The 23,823-nt window shown below is 41.8% G+C and overlaps 1 protein-coding gene across 10 annotated transcripts in view; it reads left to right on the top strand.

Annotated features, from left to right (window-relative positions):
- IQSEC1 (IQ motif and Sec7 domain ArfGEF 1) overlaps positions 1-23,823 on the top strand; it is a 348,151-nt gene that overhangs the window by 187,439 nt on the left and 136,889 nt on the right. For 3 of the 10 annotated variants that reach the window (XM_082768438.1, XM_082768435.1, XM_082768439.1), the window contains one exon: positions 3,012-3,056. The exons of 5 other annotated variants lie outside the window; for them this stretch is intronic. In XM_082768438.1, coding sequence (XP_082624564.1) covers positions 3,012-3,056 — 45 coding nt within the window. Of the gene's footprint in view, positions 1-3,011; positions 3,057-10,093; positions 10,621-22,185; positions 22,412-23,823 lie in introns of those variants that run through there. 2 more of the 10 variants (XM_082768441.1, XM_082768442.1) reach the window with 2 other exon arrangements.

Here is a 23,823-nt window from a genome sequence, read left to right as displayed (position 1 = left end):
ATTATTCTGTAAACTTGATGAGAATTAACTAACTTTTTGTACCACGAAATCCAGAGGTCTTAATAGATTTTAAACCTAATTTCTCCTGCCTCTTCTGGCTGTTTTCTTGGTCATTAAACTTTGCTTCAGCCTTTGCCAGTCTGCTCCTGGGACTTCCCACCAAGGCAAGTTGAGTGTGTTGGTGTGGGTGACCAGGTTAAAAAGTTTGGCTACAGCTGTTTCAGGGCACCCAACCAGCCTTGGCATGGTCCTTGGTCTCCTTCGTGCTCTGCAGTAGGGACTTCTTTGTGCTTCTCTCCAGCTTGTGTAGCCCCATGCTTGGTGCTGTTCGCAGATCTCATCTGCACATGCGATGACCAGCAATAAGCCTTCCTGCAGAGGGCTGCTTTCAGTCTGTATTTGACTGAAGAAATGGGTTGCATGAGGATGCGAATTCCCAAACATGGGGACGTGACCATCACAGGCTGTCTTCTGCCTCCGTGCCCCTGCAGGAGCCTCCCTAGCTCCCCGGTGGCAGTGCAGTGACTCAGAGGCTCCACGTGCCTGCAGGCCGCCCACCGCCTACACAGGAGCTTTTGCAGCCCTTCCACCACCGTGGGGCTCTCTGGGCACTGGGCTTATTGGCAGCTGCTGTGGCTCCGTGTTGCCAGCTGCCAAACTGATTAAATCTGTGGCTTCTTGTGGCCGGGGCTTTTTAACTGCAGTTACCAAGTGTATAAACACTGTTACTAACAGCACAGCGAACCGCTGTGAGCAGTGGCAGGGAAAGCTCTGAAAAATTGTCTTGGTAAGAGCGGGACCTTTTAGTCCTGTTTCAGGGCAGCCCCAAGATGGGTATTGTTGCTGTGGAAACTGTGCTTTCTTCTTGTGTGTTTAGAAACATCTGCATCTCCAAGCTTTCAGTCACTGGGGATCCCTACCTTAGGGGTCTTTCTTTGGAAAGAAAACAAGGTGTCCTTAATGAAGCTGTAATCCTGCTGCTTGCGATTGTGTAAGGAGTCCCCGAGGTCACAGCGTGCTCAATGTCACCAGGCACAATCAAGGCTGTGCTGGGGCAGAGGCTAATCAGCGGTGCCTTGCGTCTCATTACCATCTCCTCGTTATGCACAGGCTATTGTCTGCACCCAGACAGTCTCCCTTAGATATTTTTTTTTATAGTGGCAAGGGCCAAAACTGATAAGAGAAGATTTTTAAATGTGTTAAAGGCAAGGAAAAAATGTCAGGCTTGGTGAGCAGGTTGGCACTTCCAAAGAAGACTGCATTAAGCAATAAACTTAATTATAAGTAAATTAAGTTCACCCTTTTCAATTGTTAAGCTAACAATGAGACACAAAGCCAACATATGTAAACCACCCCCTCAAAATTCATCACTATTCACAAATCTTGAACCTAGAGCAAACAAATTACAGGGTGGAAAAAGTTCCTCAAAATGTATTTGAAAGCTACACGTGTGCTTTAGTTAGGGGTTGTTAGGACAATATGGTTTGTTTCAATCCTCGGACAGCTAATTCTTGCAGATGCTGTGCTTGTGGCCTCCTCCCCTCACACAGCCCTCCCTATTTTTGCAGTCATACCAGTAATCTTGGCATTAAAATAAAGGGTTTGCAATTGATTTACAAATACTCCCTGCAAGTATACTTTGTGCGATTCTAATGCTAATTTTATGAGTGTCCATAACCACGCACATTGATGACTATATGAGTAGAAGTTAATTTATGGCAGTTTGTGTAAGAGATATAAATGGGTAAGTACAAACAACCTTTTAAATTTATTCCTAACATGACGATGTTGTATTCATTATGCGGCTTTGGCTAATATTTTATTACAGCCTGTGGAAAAACAGTTTTCATTTCACCCTGAAAATGTAACTCCATCATATATGTGTTTATAATAAAGCTGTAGTCATGCACAATGAGAGCAATTTTCATTAGTAATACCACACTTCGTGTTAAATTGTGCTATTTAGACAGTAGTGTAGTTGTAGTCACCTCTGTACTCCCAGTGTCTTAACTAAACTGCTGCAATAATTCCTCTGGAAGACTCTGGAGTTGCCTTTTTGGGTAGAGAATGAGAAGCCAAAGAATTCAAAGGATGGCTGTTCTGCTAGTAAATACACGTAGGAAATCTGATGCCCAGTGTGAGAAAAGCCACCAAGAAGGCAAACTGCAAGAACAGAACTTAACATGGCTCTCACAGGAGGGTTTTGCCCTCCTCCTCCTGCTGTATGCAGCTGTGTTGTTTTTGCTTAGCAGCTGTACCGAGGAGGAAATCAAGGTGGCCACGAGCATGCCCCTGCAGTCTGCACTGTGCTGGTCCTCTGTGATCATGATGTGGTTATGTACGGTGGCTACTCTTTGCTAGAAGGCCTTCTGCTGAGGATGCTTTTTGGATCTTGAAATTTCATACACACCTGAATTAAGGATCAACTTCATGGTTTGCTGAAGGGAGGCATATGCTCAGGGACAAATCCCAGCAAATGTAATGCAGGTGTGCCTGCTGGGGAACGAGTTCACAGCTCCAAGGATGTTTGCAATGCCTGTGGTCTTCACAGTTTTCTGACCTTCCTGAGGAAGGTACTTGTATATTTTGTTGGTATATTCCAAGGTTCTGCACTGGTATAGGTGGATTGAGCTGAGATTTTATTGCTAGTGCCCACAGTGCAGGACCGAAAATAGAAGACGGGTTCTGGAAATATTTAATATTATGGTGCACACAGTAGAACTTGGTAAGTCATTCATATGCCAAAGTATTGTCGTTCACATTTGATCACATTTTGGTTAGTTGAGCAAAGATGTTTCTGTAATTCCCTTTTCATAACATATAGGAAATAGCTGCTCTTATTTTTTTGTATGTGGTTGGGTTTTTTACATCCATATTTAATGTCATGCTATGTACTTTAAAACATCAATAAAAAGGAAGCCAATGTAAAGCTGTTAAGAATTTGACATTTATGGACATAGTGTTTTTATTAGTTTTAATACCCTGTAATTTTATTCTTTTACTGTTATCAGGAACTCATTGGAAACAGGAAGCAGCATCTCTACTGATCCGCTCAGGTACTGTAGTAATATAGATGTTAATTTTAGGTTTGAAATAATAAAAACAGCCTCCAGTCTGCATCAACTATACATCACATAATTTTATTTTATGATGTATAACTAGTAAAGGCATTGAGTAAGTGTTTGTGTTTTTTTGTTGTTTGTTTTTCTGTTTGTAAGAGGGGATAGCTCTCTTTCTTCCAGGATTTCCAACTTGAAATTCAGTTCTAGCTTTAAACACAGTATTTCTTCTCAGAAGAGCATGAGGAGATGGAGGGTTTGTGCATGCACTTGGGCAAGCCATCTCTCTCAGATTTCTGTAACCTTGTGCTGAAAAGAGTTGACCTTCCCTGGTAGTTTTATGCTGCTTTGAGTGAGCAGTACTGATTGTGTCTAAATATTACTCTTTTTTCATTGCTCAGCATTATCATAAAATCACATGTACAGACTTCAGAGACTGCTATCACACGAGTCATCGCAGTGACTGAGATTTTACTTTGATCACACAGTTTAGAAGAAGTACTTAGTACTGTTAACATTGCACATCAAGTGGGGACCTTGTTTGTTTTATTGTCATAGCTGCACATTAAAGAGTGCATCAAAGTCACACACTTCCTTTGATTAAGTTGGGGCAAAATCCTTTTCTCTCAAACTGGCAGTTTGGTGAAAGTCCTCCTTTCTGAGGTGTTTGGTATTGAGGATGTGAATCTTTCCATACTGCATAGTTTTACTTTGCGTGGACAAAACATTAGTGGGAACTGCTTTGTTTACCCTTATTTAAAGTACAGGCTTTCTGTCTGTTGTTAATTTTCCATTATTTTCCAGTGTATGATCTTCTGAAAGTGTATTACTATCATTTCCTAAAACACACACACACCCCAACACTATGGAATAATATCATCTTTGTTTTCAGCTCAACATAGTTCCACTGGACAGCATTCAGCATGACTGAGGTTTTGTTCTATCTCCCGGTTTGACTGGTGCTGTTTCTTTGTGTGGTAGGACAATAGAGGAAACAATGTCAGCTTCCCCCTTCCCTCTGCTCTTCTGAAATCTTCTTGTACTAAGAACATCGTGTAGCTGATTTGTGATTTACTGTTCTCTGGGCTAAGATTCCCAGAACCAGGTATTGCTGCCGTCTTGATTCCAGGCTAGACAAACCTTTGTGAGAACAGATGATTTTATTACAATGCTTTTCCTTCTAGTGATTTATTTTATTTTTCCGTGGGAGGATGTCGGTGAGAAAGATGAGGAAGGAATGGATAGATGTAAGAAGTGGTTGAATTTTCACGTTTGGTGGGAAAAGGAACAGCTTTAGCTTGACTGAACAGGCATTTACTGGAAAATGTAGCAGTTGAATCATTTTAAGTTGTTATGTGCTATAAAAACATGAATATTTTCTTGGGTTTAGTTATTTTCCATAAAATGAGACTATGATATTTAATATCCACCAATATGGCCCCTGCTGTTGTCCCATGGCCTCATGAACCATAAACTTTCAAACACACAGCATGTGTGTTAGTTTCTGTGGCATGGGCTCTCATTAGTATGCATTTGGTGAGCAGTGCTCTTTTCTGAAGCCTGCAGCAGAGAGGTGCAGCCTGGTATGGAATCCCTGATTGCACTTCTTTATATTTCAAACAATAGTTCTATGCTAGTTATATTCTAGGCTTCTTTTACACGCACTACAAAAATAATAATAAAGCTGCAATTTAGAGATGTTGCAACTTTGCTCTTTATCCCATGCACTTTTATGAAATTTCTGTGTTCACATATTTCTTATGCTAATGCAAACATGATCTTCAAAATGTTTGGGTTTTTTTACAGAACTGTCTTTGTAAAAACTTATTTGGCAGTAAACGTATGTGCATGTAAATGTAAAGGGTCCTTTTAAATTTAGAGATCTGGGAAGAAATAATATTTTGGAGTTACCAAATGAGGGGGTAGAAATGCAGCTCTGTAACTATGAATGAAACAATTATTTGAGAGTTTTTAAGCATCATAAAGAGCAATCACAGAGGAGACATTAGAAAATCTTCCAGATGATATTAGGTGAAACGGTGACTTTTCCTAGGGTTAAATATTTGTTGAAGAAACAGCATGTCAAATCTAATTGAATTCGGTAGGTCAAATGAGCCTGTTTTGGACCTGTAATCAGGCAATGTTCAGGGCTATTATTTTTTAGCAAAATGAAAGACAGAAGACTTCTTGTCATTGAATGTCTTCTCATAACACTGTTGAACAGATTTGAGTGACCCATAAAATGGAAATGATTAACATGCATCCATCCAGTGTCCTATCAAGCAGTTAGTGTTTTCTAGGCAGGCTGCTTTTCTTGCGTTGTGCTCACCAACTTCCTGTCCCCATCAGTCAGTTAAGTTTACCCTATAATAACCACTCTTCTAGTTCTCAGCTTCTCTGGAGCATTGTAATCCAGACCTCTCATTTTGTTAAATTTCAGTTGTGCACAGATTCCCCACCAGACAGATCATTTGTTTCCCCTGGATTTGTTTAGATTGTACTTGCATTCTGTAGGTCAATTTGAAAGTTACGCAGTTGTGAGATTAGGAGTCAGTGCCATAAAGAATAAAGGCTAATGTGAAAAATGTGCTTATGTCTGTTAGGAAGAGAAAAATCTGTACAAGCTGACATGCTATATATATGTGTGCGTATGTTATGCTTTGCACGGTCCCTTTTCATACTGTGAATGGTATTTTTTTGTGGATATTTTGTGTTGGCCTCTATCAGTTTTCACCTGGTAGCTGAGAAGATTTTGTTTTCTGAATCAGTGCGAGTCTCCTGGAAAGCTGTATTACCAGACCTGCTTCAGATGTTCCAGGCATTTAAATATTTAAGCTTCTCAGATATTTGTGCCCTATATGTCATTTGTAACAAATTCGTCAGCTAGTGGGTGATCTGTTTACAGAACAGACATTCAGAAATAGATATTCAGTCTTAAGAGAACAGCAAATAACTTATTACCCAATTTCATGAAATTTTGGCAATTCCTTAAGGCTTAATAATAAAGAATGAAGGATAATATCAAGTGGGGTAGTTGAATAAACCTGAGAGCTGTTCAAAGCAAAGTAACTATATCAGAGCATCTCCAGGCAGAGGAGTCTCTTTCTGAGTAAAAGGCAGGGGAGTTAATTTCCCTGATTCTCTCCACACCTCTACAAAGCACTTCACCATCATGTCTAGGTGTCTCAGTGGTGCAGCAGAGCCCAAGAGCTCTATTCATGTTCCACCTTCTGTTTTCCCCAGTCAGGAAGGGATGCTTGCTGATGCGGTACCCAGAAACGCATAAAAGGGCCGGAAAGAGAGATCTGGTTTGCCAAAGCCTTTAACATTAAAACCTTCCATATTTTTGTTGTAGCAACCTAGGAAGTTTCCCAACAAAGTTGCACGTGGAAGCTTTTGCATTTCCAGTGTCAAAACGGGGACGCAGCGTACAGGAGCTATACGGTGAGCTGTAAGGCCTTTAAGCATATCAGGAGCTATTTAGGACCTGTTCAGTTGCACAGATTCTTGTGGTTTGCGTACATAGTACAAGTCTCATTTTTCAGTGGGGTGTGCACGGTGCACATCATGGAATTGGTAGGGGAGCTCCAGGATCATCATCTCGTGACACACTCGAGCTCTGCAACTTATGAATCATTAGCGGGAAGTTCTTGTGCATGGCCACCGAAGTACTTCAGCCTGACTTCATGAAGGGCTCATGGAAAGCAGTCCTCTTACTGCAGTTCTGTGCTTTGTGTAAGCAGACAAACAATATTCTTCTGAGCAAGTTAAATATTCTCGGAATTTTCTTGTCATGTCACGGTAAAGGGTGTATGTAATTAAGCAAAGACTCGGAGCAGCTGAATTTATGAATTTAATGAAGAGTTAAAGGTTATATAGCTAGACAAGTTCATTTTCCTGTTTGTTTGTGTTTGTTTTTCTGAGAGATGTAATTCGTATACAAGTAACTGTAGCAGGCACTGACTTTATGCTAAGTTTATTTTATGTAATACTCTTTGTCACAAGTGACAAAGCTTTATTTCAGCCTTGTGGCTTGTCGAGGCAGCCATCCCTACAAAGGGGAGTTGCACCTGTATTTTTTCATCTTGCCTCTGTTTGTTTGTTTTTTTAATGTCTGGTTTTGAAAGAGTTGTCAGAGCCTTTGGAAAGTTGATGCCAGAGCTGCCTCTCCTTAGCAAAACTCCAAATGATGATGTTTTCAGTGAGCCACTCGCTTCTGGTACCAGTGCTGAAGCTGCAGCACGTCCAGAAATCACTGCCCTATTAGGCCTGGGAATTCAAACTCAAGGGTAGCAGTAAATGCCTTTCTGAAAGAGCTAGTTTTATACCAGTGTGAGCGTGAGATGAAGCTTAATTTTCTTTGTTGTTTTCCTATGGAAGACAAGTAAAAATGAAGAACATGTTGAAAACATGGTGCTTTTCATTTGCAAAAGTCCTAATTAGCATTTTGCCTGCATGCGGTGCAGTATAATCAGCACTGGTTGCTGTCAGAAAATTCATGAGTATATAGCTTTTGCTCACTAGTCCAGTAGGTAGAAGCAAGCAATTAAGGTGACAAACAGCAATTTTTTTTCTACAAAGAGTATGATGGAAAGAAATTGCTTTGCAATGTGAATAGTCAAAGTGTAAGTTGTCAGAAAAGTCTCATTTTAGGGCCAAATCTTTGGATGGTGTCTCAGGAGCTTAATTGTCTCTGTATGGTTTTCCTCTTCTTTCTTGATCCTGAGAATAGCTGTTCTTGGTTACAGAGCAAGTCCCTCCTTGATGCTTTTGGCTGGCTTTCTTGTTTTGTTTTTGTTTTGAAGGAATTCCAAGAAATTCAGGCAGAAGAATGCTCCAGTAAGGAAAACTCAAGGGTAAACTTCTCTGGCCATCCCTTTATTCTTGGAAATAAAGGGAAAAAGGTTTTCCTGTTATCCTCTTGGTCTGCTCCAAAGGGTGCATACAGTGCATTGCCATCTCACCAAAGTCAGGGGACAGCACCAGGGAGACGTAGGGGAGGCTGAGACTCAGCAACAGGCACTGAATCCCAAAGGGCTTCATTCAGTTCCTCTGTAGATAAAATCAGCCCCTGTTTTAGAGGGATAGTTATTAGGGATCAAAAGCAGGGACGGAAGATTTTGATAGGAAAATGTAACATTTGACATAATGGTTATCACTTCCCGGAGAACTGCCAAGTTGATGAAGCCCCAGAGAGTGTGAGATCAGGAAGAAAAATAGACTTGAAATTTCATACTGTCTCATATTGTTACCTCTGAAAAGTAAGCAACTGTGTTTTCTTGGGAATCGCTTCATGAGTACTGGTGCTGTTACTGGTCTGAAAGAAGTCCCAAGGAGTAATTGCAGGCACCAGGCAGAGGCGATTGATTATTTTGAACGGAATCTTTAAAAGATTTTTTCTTTCTTAAAAAAGGCCCAAATCAACTGCACATCATGTTTTTGCTTTTTCATACAAACTGTTTTGTTCATGATCTGTTCATTTCCACCTCCCATCCTATACTGTACAATATGTTCTGAGGGAAATGCTAGGCAGTGCAACGTGAACATTTTTGAATGTTGTTGTCCAGCCATAATACACCTATGCTTGACTCCTCTAAAGAAACTGCCAATTCTTACTTGAATATATTCATAACTTCATTTAAAGTAAACTTGCTCAAATCTGTTTTCTAAAATGCTGCGAGGCATTTCTGTAACTGAATAGTGACAATGAGTAAAACCAGAAACCTTAAAGGATCCCTAAATATAGCTTATTATCCAGGCACTTGGGGAGTTAGATATGCCTATGCTGAGCACAGTCTCAAGTTAAGGACTAGGAGTTTGGCTTGCTTTGTATTTTTAAGCAGTGTTAAAATGTTAAAACAAGAAACTGGTTCGAATGCTAGAATCTTTGCTTTTAAATATGTCTTTGGATTCTGCCCTTGCTTTTGTTATTTCTGTGGATTTCTTAATCTCCTGTATTCTTCTGGTACTTTTGCAAGCTATATCCTGAATATTTCCTATTGGTGATTTTCAAAAACTCACCAGAATGAGAAATACCCAAACTGTAATTTCTGGAAAAGTAAATTGGTCAGCAAAGTGGACGTAAGAACCAGCCAGTCTCCAGTAGGGCACTTGTGGTTTGTTTTGTTTTTAAAAACAACCAAAATGTTTTCTCCAGTGCCAGTAACATTTCCTGCTAAAGGGCAGTTCTGCAGCACCACCTCGGGTTAACTCTTGCTTCGAGTATCCTGGGAGACCGGGGGAACTCCTGAAAAGTAAATTGCGCTTCGGTGTAAGAGGAGAAAGAAGGGGAAAAAAAAAAAAAAAAAAAGTGGGTGAGTTGGATCACTGTCTTTTATGAAAGATAGAAACTAAATTTAGACCCCTGATTTTCCTGAGTAAAGGTGGCCTGCTTTCCGCATGCCGAGCCCAGGCTTCCCCCAGAAGATGCTGCTCATCTTGCCGCGTCCCTCGGAGCCGCTGAGGGCTTGGGGTTCCTGGCGGGGTGCAGGGGGCTTTGGGCTCGCCCTGCAGCCGGGCCCCCCAAGCTGCCCTTCTGCATCGCTGCGGGGTGCCAGGGCCCCACGGGCTGTGGGCACCCCCTGCACCCACGGCCCCGCCGCCCCCCCGCGCAGAGCTGGCGGCGCCCGGCCCCCGCTGGCGGAGCGTGTCGGGAAGGAGATGAGATGAAATGAGATGAGATGAGATGAGCGTAATTTGGTTGGCGAGCGGGGAGGGTCTGCGCTGCTGCTGCTCCGGCGGTTGGGTGGTTGGGATTTCTCTTCTTTTTTTTTTTTTTTTTTTTTTTCCCCTGTCATAAGGAGCCCACGGTTTCCATAGGTGCTGGCAGACAATGGAGCTGGTGTGATTTGCACGGGAGGAGCTGATTAACAGAGTTGTGTGCTGCTTTATTTAACAACAACAAAAAAAAAAAAAAAAAAAAAAAAGGAGGAGGGGGGTGCGGGGAAGGACTGCCGTTCCTGTGTGATGGGATCATAGCACTGCTGGGGTTATAGGCAGTTGTTGCTAGATCTGATTGAGATAATTGCTTGTGTTTTCCCAAGTTCTGCAAGCTCTCAGGATGCTTTCCAAAGGTCCTTCAGAAACCTTAACTGGAATATACACACGTTGTTTGCCCAGAGGGCTATTAGAATGGCCTAAAATAGCCAAAAGGAGAAGTGGGATTTCTGTGTAATAACAGCTATCCCAGTAGCATTGGAGACTTTGGGAAAGACAAACTGCCATCAGGATCAAAAGCCTGTGTGAATTTGTAGCCTTTGTGCGACTGCCTCTTTGTATTAAAGTAGGATACTGCAACTGTGCAGGTGCCGTGCCATGTGCACGACTAGCTGCATGCATTGGTAGCAATTAGGAACACTTATGCTGCAGCAATAAGGAGAGGAGTGTTGGATTGGATTTGAGTCATTCAAATCATAACAAAAAGAAGTCTTGTGTTGTTAAAATCTAGCTGCAGACTACAGTTGCTGCAGTACAAGTATATGAAAATGCTGAAGCTAAAGGCCTTCTGCTTGGATTACTGGCAGTTTTTGTGTCTCCAGCCTCTTCATGGTTTCTATAAAAGGTAAGAGAACATTAACTCTGAAATTCTTTTCGGAACTGGGTGGCTGCACATGATGCCACCAGTGCTTTTACTTGCTGTTCTACTCTACTGAAAGGCAAATATGCACGGGAAAAGGGAGTGGTAGAGAATTAATGAGAACTTGTGACAAAGATTGTAAAGCTGCTTTTTTATTGCATCAATTATCAGCCACTTTTGTCTCTGCGTGCAGATGTGAAAGGTGGTGATGCTGTTTGGTTTTAACGTTTGCTTTAAGTCAAATCATCCCAGCTAAGACTCAATTAATACTTTATTCTCTGGTATTTTATCCTTAGGCACAGACGCCTGTGCTGTGTAGTTTACAGACTGTAAATAGTACTAAGAGATTAATTGAAATGTCATGGAAATTTATGTAATGCATAGATAATTTATTTTATTTTTTTTTTCACGGAGGTATTTAGTAGTATAATAGTTTATCTTTGGTTTCCCTCGTGGCGCACAGCGTGCATCGCAGTCATTCAGAGCAGTGGGCACTTCACTTAGGCAGGTCTGACATACGGCTTAAATGATTGATGGTGAATAGTGATCATAAAGAATAGGACAGGGTGTCAGATGCATTGAGCTTGCCTATTTAATGGAACAGCAAAATAAGCAATTCCATTTAACATGTCCCTGAACTTACCCTAATGCTTTTTAATCCAAACTTCTGTTTTCTTGCTCTTAATTTACGCTAGCAACCAATGGGACTTATGTGTATTTGAATTTTCTGGGGAAAAGTGGAGATCATTTCATTGTTAACAAAAACCATGCAATTTAAAACAGGATTCTGTTCTTGTTATGTACACTTTCTGGTCTGACTGTCTATTGTCAGCCTACAGAAAGTGCTTTGTACTAAATGCTAATTGCAGTTGAATTTTTCATGCAGTGACTGAAGGCTGGCAAAGGAACTGTTCCAATCTTTTTCAAGGTTTAAGGGGTGCCCCCCACTTTCTGGCATTGAGTAATACAGGACCCTCATCTGTGACTGTTGGCTAGTGAAGTTTCAAAAGATAGCTTTATTCCCTTGCAGTTTTTCACAGGTTTCCTTTCGAAGTCAGAAAACTTCCAACCTATTCCTAGCCCCTCGCAGTACCTTCCTTGCTGAGAATCCATATAAAATAACAGAAATACAGCCAGACTGTTTTGATGCAAGCAAATACAACTGGACTAAAGGTTTATGTCCTGGATTCCTGGCAGCCTCCCAGCTTTGTTGCCAATGAATTACCCTGGAGTTGTTCTGCATCTCCTAATGGAAACCTCGGCAATACATAAGGACTTTCCATTTACTTCCTTCCAGACAGTTAATTTGTTTGTCATTGAAACCTAGATGTGTTTGAGCCCTCCTCCTGGAGTATTTGTATGAACAGAAGTAAAAGGAGGTTAAGCACTTAAATATCAGGTGGAAGTACTTCACTCTCAGCATTCTGAGAAAAGGAGAATTGAAGGGAAGTTGCAGTTTTGTCATATTATAAGCAAAATAATTTCTTGATTGGAGCAGAGTGGCAAATGAACATGAAAAGCAAATGGTTCAGAATGAATAACAAAACTAAATGCAAGGAAGGTAATACATAAAAGAAAAAGTATCTTTCTTGACACTTACTTTTAGTTACTTTTTATTAGTATTTGCAGGTTGTTTAAAATGCTCTTGGAAAAGAGCCAAGGTGCTGTGGGGAGAAATGTTGTGTTTGTCTCTATATGTTTTTAATTTTATGTATGAAATAAGGTAACCAAAACTGGACTTGAGTAACGTTTCTATCATACGAGTCATTATGAAATCTTAGTATTTGCAGTAGGGCTATTGTCTGCCCTCTGTTATACCCTGTTCATGCCAGCAAATGGAGGCAGGAGCATAGTTGCGATGTCCTGGTACACCGCTCCCTTGTGCTGCTGTTGCTGGCAGCCAGCTGTGGCCCTGGGTGAAGAGGTGCAGCTGCAGGTCGTGAGGAAATAGTGCCAACCCCCTGTGCACGTGGCACTGTGACAGCGCGGGACCTCTTGGGGTAGGCCCGGGAGGCTGCAGAGGAGCTGCTGTCGGGGCTGTGTGATCCTGATGCTGTGGGGTAGCTCGGGCCTGCTCAGCCCAGTGCCCTCACACACTCACCCTGAGCGAGCCGTACGTTACAAGAAATGTGACTGCTTTCTATTTCCAGTTGTGGGCTGCCTGAGCCTGGTGTGACTTTTGGTTTCAGCTGGAGTTGGTGATGAAAACTACAGTAAATGTTTCTGGTCAGCTCAGAAGTTCCATGGCTTGCTGCTGTATTCAGAACTCAAGTTGTGTTTTTCAGACATTGGTACTCAGGGAAGTCTTATGGGGTCATGTCTGTGGCCTGACCTGGACAACTGTCATTTATGCTATAATTTTTGTGGTTTTAAGTTATAATTTTTTTCTTGTGCTGGGAGCTGCTTGCACAGACCTTTGCATCTCTGTTGATATTCATGGAGTCGAAGGGAGGTCCACGCAGGGCCTGTTTGGTCCTGCATTGTGCTGAGAGGTGTGGCAGGATGGGGCTGGCTCCTCATGCTGCTGTCTGGCACTTGTTTCTTCCTCAAACCCTTGGGAACGGGACTGCTGAGAGGCTGAGGCTGGCAGTGGTGGAGCTCCATCCCTACTGCCCCGAGCTGTGGGGCTGGGAACAGGAGAGGGGCATGGGGCAAGTCGCCCTCCCTGCCTGTATTGTAGTGCCGGGCAGGGTATCACAAGAAAACAGTGGTTCTGGATGATGGGAAGGAGTGAAAACAGGACAATTTTTGCCTTCTGAGATGCCAGTTTTTGAACATAAGTTTATGAAGCGAAAGTTCAGTTCCAGAACTCTCTACCAAGCTGTGCGTGTGACAGTCCCAAAGAGAAACTCGGCTAAGGGCTTACACCCAGCCTGGAGCTACTGTACAGTTTTCAGTCCTTTGTGAGAACTGATTCAGTGATGTATATTTTCTCAGCACAGAAAGGGAAGGGGAGAAATAGGACAAAATAAACCAACTGTGCTTTTAGTCTATTTCATAAGTTCGGCTGCAACTCCAGTGGCCAGGCCTTTGCCTGTCACGTGCACGTTCACAAAACAAAGTTACTGCCAGGTAATGATGCCTCCAGTAACATACATAAACTAACAGTCTGCTTTTATCTAAATTGGGACAGATTATATGGAGAAAACTGTGGGTGTTGGGGTAGAAACCTGGTTCAAAAAGTGTTTGATCATTCATCTGTGGAAATCCAATTTCAGCTCCTTGTTGCCTTTAGCACTGGGAGTGTTTTGGTCTGTGCCATAACCCCTTGGTTAATTGCTGGTGTTCAGTGCCCTTTGAATACAAATACTGAAAGTGTAGAGATGAATTTCTATAATAGATTAAAGTGTAAGATGAGCGAATCACTGTAGGGTTTCTGTGGGATTTTGAGGATGAATGTCTCATGCTTGCTCAGTGGATTATTATAAGACTATGTGACTTCAGGTTTAACATGCGAAAGTGAAGATTTTCTTTAGCCAGTGGGTGCATCGTGCTGTGCTTCTGCCAGCTGGTGTGTAATAGCTCAAGCGAGAAATTGTTACCATTAGCATTGCATTAAAAATAAAGCATAAAGTGAGAAAATTTGTTCCTGGTGGTGAAGAAGATTATAATCTGTACTTTGGGAGGGGGATTCTTCCTCCTGGAATTTTTTCTTTTTGCTAAGACAAGAGTGTTTAAAAAGAAAAAGTGCTAAATTTGTAAAGGTTACTTTACTGGAAACTGGTTGCTTGACAAACAGCAGTTTTTAAATGAGAACTTTTCAATTTTCTACTTCTCATTTTTCATTTTGCTTTTATAATTTTGCTCTCTCCAAAAGAGGCATGAGTTCCTTAGAGAATAGTCAGGCATTTCTAGCAGGCCTCTTATTCCAGCCACCCCAACGGAACAAGATAAGTGAGCGATGACAGGTTTTCTGAGGCGGGGATTAACTGACATTGTTTCTGCCAGCCTCCAGTTGGGACTGGCAATTCCAGCATTGTGATTAAGGATGGATTGAATCATGTGCTTAAGCCTATCTCCAAGCAAGAGCAGGTCTATATTTTGGTATATGATTCAGTCTTGCTAGGATGTTTCAGTGGTGATTATAAATGAAAATGCTTTCATAAATCTCCTTGATAGGAGCAGCCTATTACTGCTGTGCTAGAACGTCACCAAGTCCCTGACTCACAGAGGCTACTTAAAGCCCCTCTAAATTGCACTCTGCGGGGCACCGGCAGCTCTCTGCTCGTCCTCTTTCCCACTCTGTTATCCAAGACAAATTTGTAGCATTTGAAAACATTACATGAATTGCCAGTCCTAATTTAGATGCAGTTTCAAAGATGGCACATGTGCTTTAAAGGATCTATGTCAAGATTGTCTTCAAGGTTAACTCTTTGTTTAAAAAAAGAGTGCTTTGATAGTCTTTGTGCCTCGTCTCTGGTGTTGACAGTGTGGACTCTGCTTCTGTGATTACGTGGGGTGGCTGCGGATGTGCCAGACAAGGTGCTTGCTAACAGGCAAGGAGCAGCACTGCTTCCTTTAAGCAAAATGCAGCCTCAATAAGAGATGCAAAGGTCTCAGTTGTCACATTACTACATAGTTAAAGGGGTGTCTATTTTTAAATCCATTATTTAAAAATGGATTAATAAAGAGAGAAGAGGTCATTATATAGCATATTGTAATCCTCCAGCCCTGGAAGCAGTAGCTGTGTGATAGTTACAAATCTCAGTAACAGTGAGTCAGGGGAAAAAAAATCTTTGGGTTCTGGTCCATGAGAGCAGGGAACTTCTTTTGCTCACATGGTGATGTCAGCTGGTTTGCTCTCCTTCTGGCGCTCACTTAAATTGTGAGCTCCTTTGCGATCTGAACTGAACAAAACAATAGCAAAGTGGGTGGGAGAAATAACGACAGCTTTGTCTTGAACTTGCATTTGGACTTCACCATATATGTTGTTAGAAACAAATAGTTTGCTTCCACTTGACAGTGACTTCATCCAGAGCAGGGCTGAGTCATAATGCCTATAGTACAGCTCTCCCAGGAGGTTCACGCTGGCAAAGTTTATGCAATTGCAGAGCAGCTGAGAGCATAAAATTCTCTCGTTCTCCTTCCCTCCCCTCCCCCCCAGATCCACCATCCTCTTAAAGTACAGCCAGCAAACAGTGCAGACTGCAATATTCCCATATTCAGTATAAAAGTGATTGAGGAAAACCTCAACTAAATATATAAGGTAAGAAAATGCCTTAAAAGCAATCAGAGGATTTGTCTGCACTCAGGGAACTAGTGATTTCAATTTGATAACTGAAAACACCCAAAATAGCTGTTAGTCTGATTAAAGCCTTCATTGTAATGTAATTCACGCTACTGTGTATCTGAGTGTTCATAAAAGTGTTGAAATGCTCTGTTTTTATGCCTTCAGTTCATACTCCTAGTTTTTCTTAACTTTCTGGGTTGCTCTTCCTTCCTACCTGGTGGATCTTTTGGGATCCCTTCATTTGCCATGCCCCGATTTCACCGAGGCTTGCTGTGGGACTTTGCTATTGCTGAGCAAAAATCCTGTGCTAGTATAGAGGACTGTGTGGTGTCTCCTCAGACCGCTGCTGTAACTGATGATCTGGGTTTCAGGCTGGAGGCAGTTCTCTGTATACGTGCCTCTCTTTTTCTCTCTTTGCGGTCATCAGTAAGCCACATGTCAAGCCTTTCTGAAATGTCTTGCACCCAGGAATCATCTCCAAGTATTCAGGTTCTCCACTGTTCACACTTGTGCAGCCTTCAGCCTTCCACAAGCACAGCTTCAAAGACACATACCAGGTTTTGAGGAACTTCAGTATCTGTGCTGGGGCCCTCGCAGATGTGTAGGTGGTGCTGCCTGCCCTTTAGCTGTACCCCCAGAGAGCACGTTGTGTGCCAGGCTTTTCTGTCAGTGTCTGGTCTCTACCGTATTTAGATGCAACTGATGGGCAGGCCCTAGGGCAGTCACATTTAAATGGTGCATTTGGCTATGAGCCTACATGGATTGGAAGCTTTCTGAGTTTCCTTTGATAGTCGTCCAAGATTAAGTCACAGAAAAGGGCGTCTGGGAGCACGGTGGTGGCTGGAGACACACGAGGAGCCTGTCGGTGACTGCAGCTGGAAGGATGCTGCAGGGGCCTCTTAGAAGCACCATAAACCTGCCAGCTTGTGGGGATGAGAGGGGATGCCCTTTATCAAAATGCCAAAATCACGCTGGCTTTATTCTGCAGAAGGACCGGTATGTGGATGTCATTGCTGTGAGCTCCCAGAAAACGTCGTTTTGCATGCTCTTAGGAATGTCTGAAAAATCAGAATAGGAAGTTAAAAAGGGAAGGAAAGAAAACATGGTGGAGGCTGAGGAAAAAAATGTAGTGAACATAATTTATTTAAACCTCTTCCCCAATTTAATGAACATGTTGACCTGTTACAAGCTAAGGGTTTAAAGATGCCCTAAATTGCCTTAAAAGCCAGACTGCTTTTCATTTTAAAAAGTTAAAACTGTCTATTTGCAAGGCTTCTTTCAATCCTTAATTGGTAATAGCTGCTGTCTAAAGGCAATGTTACCTAAGTTAAAAATAGGTCTGGAACTCTCCTGACAACCAAAAACATGTGTGATGGTTGCTAGCCCCAGCGCTCACAGCTTCTTTTGTTAAATGCCCTATAAATATAATCTACTTACTGGTAGGAACACTGTTAAATTCTGTTTCCTGATCATTTGTCCTGGTAGAAACTTGAGGAAAATAAGTGAATTGCCACCTTCACTCGTGAAGCCTGCAGTATGCCTGTTTCCCTCTTCATGGGAATGTTACACTAACCGAATTTAGGGTGAGCCTGTGCACAGCTGAAGTAGTAAGGTTATCTTGGCTGCAGACAGGTCATGCGGAAAGTGATGCACATCCGGAGTGCGCGGCTGTGTCAGAGAGCAGACCAGATAAGGTGTCCTGGGTGCTCCGTTCTTCTGAGCCCCTTCACAGCAACTTCTGTGCCAGGGTCTTGGCGTGCTCAGCTCCCCCTGAGCACTGCCTGTTGTTCAGGCTTCAGTGCAGAATGTGAATGAATCTCGGGAGGCAGAAGAGCAATAGAATGGGAGCCTCCAATTTCAGCATCCTGGCTATTAACATCATTTGAAAGTAACGTACCACCTACAGCTTCTACAGGAACCTTAGCTCTAGCATTTTTTAATACTTGACGTTATTTATGTACCTGGTAATATCTTTGCCTGGAGAAGCTTTTTTTTTTTTTTTTTTTCCCAGTGTTTAAAAAAAAATATTGAAATCCTCAAGTTCTCTTTCATTTCTGTCGTTTCCCACCCTACTCAACCCCCCATAATATATATATATATATTTATTATTTTCTTTTAAGGAATTTAAGTGCTCTGCTTCACCGTATAGGGGACTGATGGTGGCTCTGGGTTCTTCTTAGCAATAAAAAACACTGAACAAACCGTATTTCTGATACTAAACCATGTGCTGTGTGCTTGGAAGTGCCCAAGTTGAGGGCTCTGACAAACAACTTTTGTTGAATTCATTTCCAGTATTTATTTTTTTTTTTTTTTTGGTACTGTTTCTTCCAATTGTTTTGACTCCCCCCCTGCTCCAGCCCAGCACTTCTGTGCCCACTCAGAAAGCCAAAAAATGCCTGTCTCAGCTGTCCCAGGTTGTCTTGGTGCAAACTCACCTGCAGCAGCAGTCACAGCCAGAGCTACAGCCAGCAGGTGGGAGCAGTGGAGGAACAGGCGGTCTTCATGCTGACTGCAGCAGACAGCCTCAGCCTGGCGGTGAGGCAGGGAGAGCCCCGAGCAGGTGCATTTTCAGTTGCCTCAACCATTTGCTCAGCTCTCATAAGGGAATGCTGGTAGCACGACATCACCTTTCTCTGAGTTGGCAGTTGTGTCTGAATTAAAGATTTCTTCCTGAAAAGACACAATATTTTTTACAAAGTTGATTGGTTTGCCTGTTATATACACAGTGTAATGCAACTCTGGGACAGCTGGCGTGTCCACTCAGTGCAGAAATGGGGACACAAACCTGGGGCGAAGCCTCGGCAAACATGACATTCTGATGCAGGGGACAGCACTTCATTAATACACCTACTACTACCTCCATTGAAAATAAAACATAATGATGAGTGGGTTTGGAAACGCCGATGTACTGAAGTGGGAAGAAATGTTGGAAGGAGGCAGAGCTCCTTGCAGCTTCCCATTGCAGCTTGGCAGCTTACAGTGCATGCACTATTAGCAGGGCACCACTGTGGGTCCGGCCCCAGTGGTGCTGACGTGGCTGCTGAAAATGAGCATTGTGCTGTAGATGACTTACAAGCGAGGAAAATTTAGTAAAGGTTTCCAAGGAGTATAATGGAAGAAAAAGGATCCAAGTACATCTGTTTGGGGAGCTCCGCTTCATACAGGGCCTGGTCCCATGCACAGCACGACTGGGTGGATGCAGTGATGTCCTCTGAATGGAATCTGTTGTTTCATTTCAAGGGGAAGAGATAACCAAAGTTTTTATTGCCACACCCAAAGAGGAATAATAAACCAGCCAGGCAGCAACCGTCTCCAAACATCCCTTGTTACCACCCCATAGTCTCTGTGTTGGCTGGGATTATTTGGCCAAGCATGTGAGTGTGGGAGAAGACTGTCACTGGAGTCATTACGATAGATTATGATTGATGTACAAAATGGAAAATCCGTGTCAAAGGCAGATGTGATGCCAAAAGGCCCCTGCGGTGCTGGGGCTCATCTTGACTTGTTATACAGTGAAAGCAAACAAGGCTTCAAAAAAGTGAAATCATTTGATATGCTAATCTGTGTCTTGTTTCAGGCATAGTAATGTCACTGCGAACAAAGGAAAAGAAGGTAAACAGCTAAGACAAAGGGGACATTGTCTTCCTGCTGCTGGAAATTTCTATTCCCAAACAGGATTTTTCTTAATAGTAAGAAATAGCTGATGGGACAATTTTGTCTTCAATATCTCGTTACCTCCTTAGCAATCACACTGTGAGGGAGATGTCTTTTGAAAAGGCAGCGTATCTTGAGACAGAATTAGCCATGGGCTTTGATTAATTACCAGTTTGCCTCATCCATGTGTGTACGGAAATCATCAGCTACAGCTGAGAACACCAGCACCTGCAGATGGTCAAATCAAGCCCACACGAAGCTTTACAGGATGCTGTTAGGCTTAGGCATACCTCAAATATCATTTCAGTGAGAATTTCAGTCTTTTTTTTCTTCATATCCAAAATCAGAATAAATAGAATTTATGTACATCTGAGATCTGATCATAGACCCAAAATACTGATGTACATCAACTCATAGCACAGTTTGCACAGTATTCAACATTTTCTGTATGTGTATTATTTTGTATTTGCAGGCTGCCTATCAGCTCTAAATTATTCCAAATTTGGGCCTGCTGTTCCCTGCAGAACGAATGCTTGCTTTGTGGAGAGCTAACTCGATTTGCCTTGGTCGCGTTGGGAATTAGCGAACAAACTCAGCTCATCAGGAGAGGAACTGAAACGCTCCATTTACTCTTTCATAAAACTGTAGTCTTCCTCCCATGGTAAATGCTGCCGCAATGACTTAAGAGAAAAAGGGGAAAAAAAAAAAAAAAAAGGCAAAGAAAAGGAAAAATAAGAAAAGGCAGCACCTCAGTTTTGTCCTATGATGATATCACATGTTATTTTAATCCATTTGATCACTGGATACGCATAAATGCTAGAAACATGGATGAAGCAAGTGATTAATACTCTTGTATTTAAAGTCTCTTGTAGATCTCAGTATGACATCCACCTTAATCTATCTTTAGAGACATAAAATAGTGTTGCTGCAGATGCTGATAATGTCTAAATATTGCACTTGAATGTGAATCAAGGAATGCATAATATAAGTACACCAATTACACTGATGCCTCAAATACATACTCAAGTAGAGGTAGGTGACATCAATAAGCATGCTGTTTGCTAGCTTTATACTACACCAAAAATAAACTACTGTTTGTTTAATACTTCATATATAATGGACTTATTTATGCTAAATCAAGTATTCCAAGTGTACGCCATACACAAGTAAGAAATACGGTATCATGGGTGCCCCATCTCTCAAATTCGCATGTTAAGGTGATCAGGAGCATTCAGCTGATCTGCCTGAACTTTCATAGCTTTTTCCATCATTTAAACGGATTCCAATGGTTATGTTAAGAACAGGTCTGTAAGTTTTCTAATGCAATTTTTCTCCATTATGTCTACTGATTTAAAATGTATAATGTGCTGTGGAACTTGTTCTAACTTTTTTTATGAGCTGTCAGTCGCTTATTCCTGGAATCGTTGTCAGAAAATCACTGAAACGGAATCTATTTCAGACTAGTAGTACCAGTCATGAGATCCTAGATAAAATGGTCTTGTACAAAATGGAGTTGTGCAACAGAAAACAGACATTTAATCATAAAAGCATTCTGTTCTCCCAAGAAGTAGCATGAACTTAGTTTCTTGCTTAATTAAGTTTTATAATATAAACATTCATTTAATGTCTTTGATCCAGAAGAACCCCTGATAACTGTGCCATTGACCTCTTTGCAGAGAAGAGAGTGTGGTCTAGTGGGCTGAGCTTTAAAGGCTCGCGAAGTTTTAATGTCATAGCAACAACACTGACATTCTGGGTGGTCTCGGAGAAACCAGGGTAGGATTTCAAGGACTTGTGTTTCAGTTAAAAATAATAACAACAACAAAAATAATAAAACTTCTCTATATAGGGTGATTCTGCATGTTTGTTGAGGCTTAAATCCTATTCAAAGTTTTGGTGATAAATGTAGTGCACTTAAACTAAATCCTTGAAAAATTAAAGGCTAAATTCTCCAGCGTAGTATAAAAAGCAGCAGTGTAAATATTTAATATTCTTCATAAATCCCCATCATCATTGAGAAATTGTGTGTTATGTCATGCATGGGGTTGGGGTTCTTTTTGAGGGGTAAATATTGTCATGAAGACAAAATCCAACTATCACTTAGCTATCTGTGAGGTTTCAGGACAATAAGGGAATTCTGTGAGCAAAGTAAGTTTTGTGGTGTTTTTTAGTCAGATTTTACTGTTTTATTTTTGATGTACTTTATAAGCTAAGTGTCATAGCTGACATTCACTATTGAAAGCCACAGCTTTGTGTTCAAACACAGCCTTAGAAAATGACTCATTACTTCTTTTAGCACTACGAAGTTTATTACAGTACACGAGAAATTTTGCAAACAGCTGGGAGTTTGTTCAGCCTCAGCCATATCATTTAGCGAGTTTGGTAAGCCCTCACAGATCCAGTAAGTGATTTGCTAAGGCCCTCTTACTGGGCTGGGTTTGTTGTTGTTGTTGTTTTTTCAAGTGGAATAAATGAAACCAATTTCTGTAGGTGCTGCATAGGTAGGTTTGTCTTTCTTGACAACTTGGAGCAATATTATATGTGGCTTTCTGAACAGCCTCTAATAATCTTCTCTGGCTTGCAAATAATGTAAACAACAAGTCTTGTAAATCACGAAGAAAGAAGTAACCCGAGACTTCAGATGAGAAAGCTGGCTTCTCTCTGAGTTCATTTGAGTGGAGGTCGGAGGAATCACTTGGAAATCGTGAATCAGTGCTTGGCGGCTGCATGAACCTTGGACTAACTTTTTTGTATGCTGCTAAACTTTCTTGTTCCTTGAGTTACTTGGAATCGTTCTAACTTTGCAAACACTTCAGAGGAGGTCATGAAGGGAGATGGCAGTGCAATGTGGAATCTGATGTGGAAATACTGCATTTCTGTCAGGACGATCAGGTACAGTAAGAGTATTTAAAACTTTACTCTGTGGTAAGTGTCTGAAAGCTGCATGCGTTGTCTCTTCCCCTGCTTGTATTCTTTTGCCCTGCATAGTTAACTCTAAGTAGTCTGAGATGCTTGTTTGGGTAGCTTCTTTCTTGTCCTTATACTAATGCTTTGAAAGGAAAAATACAGGGTTACTGAAAACAATCTTCAAGGAAAGAGGAGTTTTCATGATTTTGGTCTTGGAAATACCTCTGCCTCATTTGCAAGCAGGCGGAATTTTGAATATGAAAGAAACCTGACTTTCATGAGTATTTGCCTATCGTCATCTTTTATTCATTGTATCTCCCAAATCCGGAGATTAAGCATGTGTTTAGCATGCTGCAAGCATCATTTGCTTCAGACAGAGGAGAAGGGGGAGAAAAGAAGGCGGAGGCTTTTATGGCAGGATACAACTTTAAGTTTCAAACGTCTCTAAGTGAGTGTAGCGCTCGTATCTTACCTGTGTGCGGTGTGTGAAAACGCAGCCGACTGCAGGGAGATGACAGGCTGTGGCTGCCGTGCATCGCCGGTCGCGTTCTTGGAGTGGTTCGCGTTTGACAAGCTGCGTGCTCCCTGCCAAGCACACTGCTGGAGATTCCAGTAGAGTTTATTCCAGGAATGGAGCTATTAAGTGAGACACTTGGTGATTGTGTGTTCTCACAGCAATTTTATGTATTTAAAAATAGCTAGCCATTCTCATGATATAGTTTCTTCGTGTTTCGGGGCTATATGATCTGAATGGTGCATTCTGTCATGCAAGCTTCCCTTGAGAAATCACGTAATCTAAATAATTACTGCATTTCACACTGCATAATTATTCTGTGCTGAGGAAAGAGGTTAGAGAGCCTGGATTCCTACATGAACGTTCATTACAACCAGAATGATGCTGTGGAGAGCTTTTATCATCAGGATGCTGAAATAAAGCTGAAAAGCCACTTAGTTCCCAGCAGAGAGCGAGTCAATACGGCAGAAACTGGAAATAATCCCTGAGAGAGGATTCAGTTAAAATAAGAAATTTTATTTATGATCTAGTTTTGGAACCAGAAATAGAGGGAAAGCCTAAAATGAACCAAATTCATGCTTAAATACAGAGAAACAGTTGTTGCAGCATAGATATTGATCCTGACCTTAGTACTGCCGGAAATTTCTGAGAAAAGTCCAACGTACAGCTCAGGCTATAAAAGCAAGCGTCCCCCACAAGACCGAGCTTCAAAGGTTCCTCGTACTATTTGGGTGTGGCTGTTTTTCTAAAGCTTAATGTGCAGATTGTGCTCACCTATAAACAGCCACATCTCGCTCTTATCAGTGAACTTACTGCTGGTCAGAGTACGCAGGTTGAACATTAGCTTCATAGCTTACAGTAAGGCTTATTTATAGAGCAGCTC

The sequence above is a fragment of the Aythya marila genome (genome assembly GCF_965140915.1).
Source record: "Aythya marila genome assembly, chromosome: 10".
Lineage (NCBI taxonomy): Eukaryota > Metazoa > Chordata > Aves > Anseriformes > Anatidae > Aythya > Aythya marila.
Note: the sequence above shows the minus strand (reverse complement) of the source record. Positions and strands in the feature narration are given on the sequence as shown.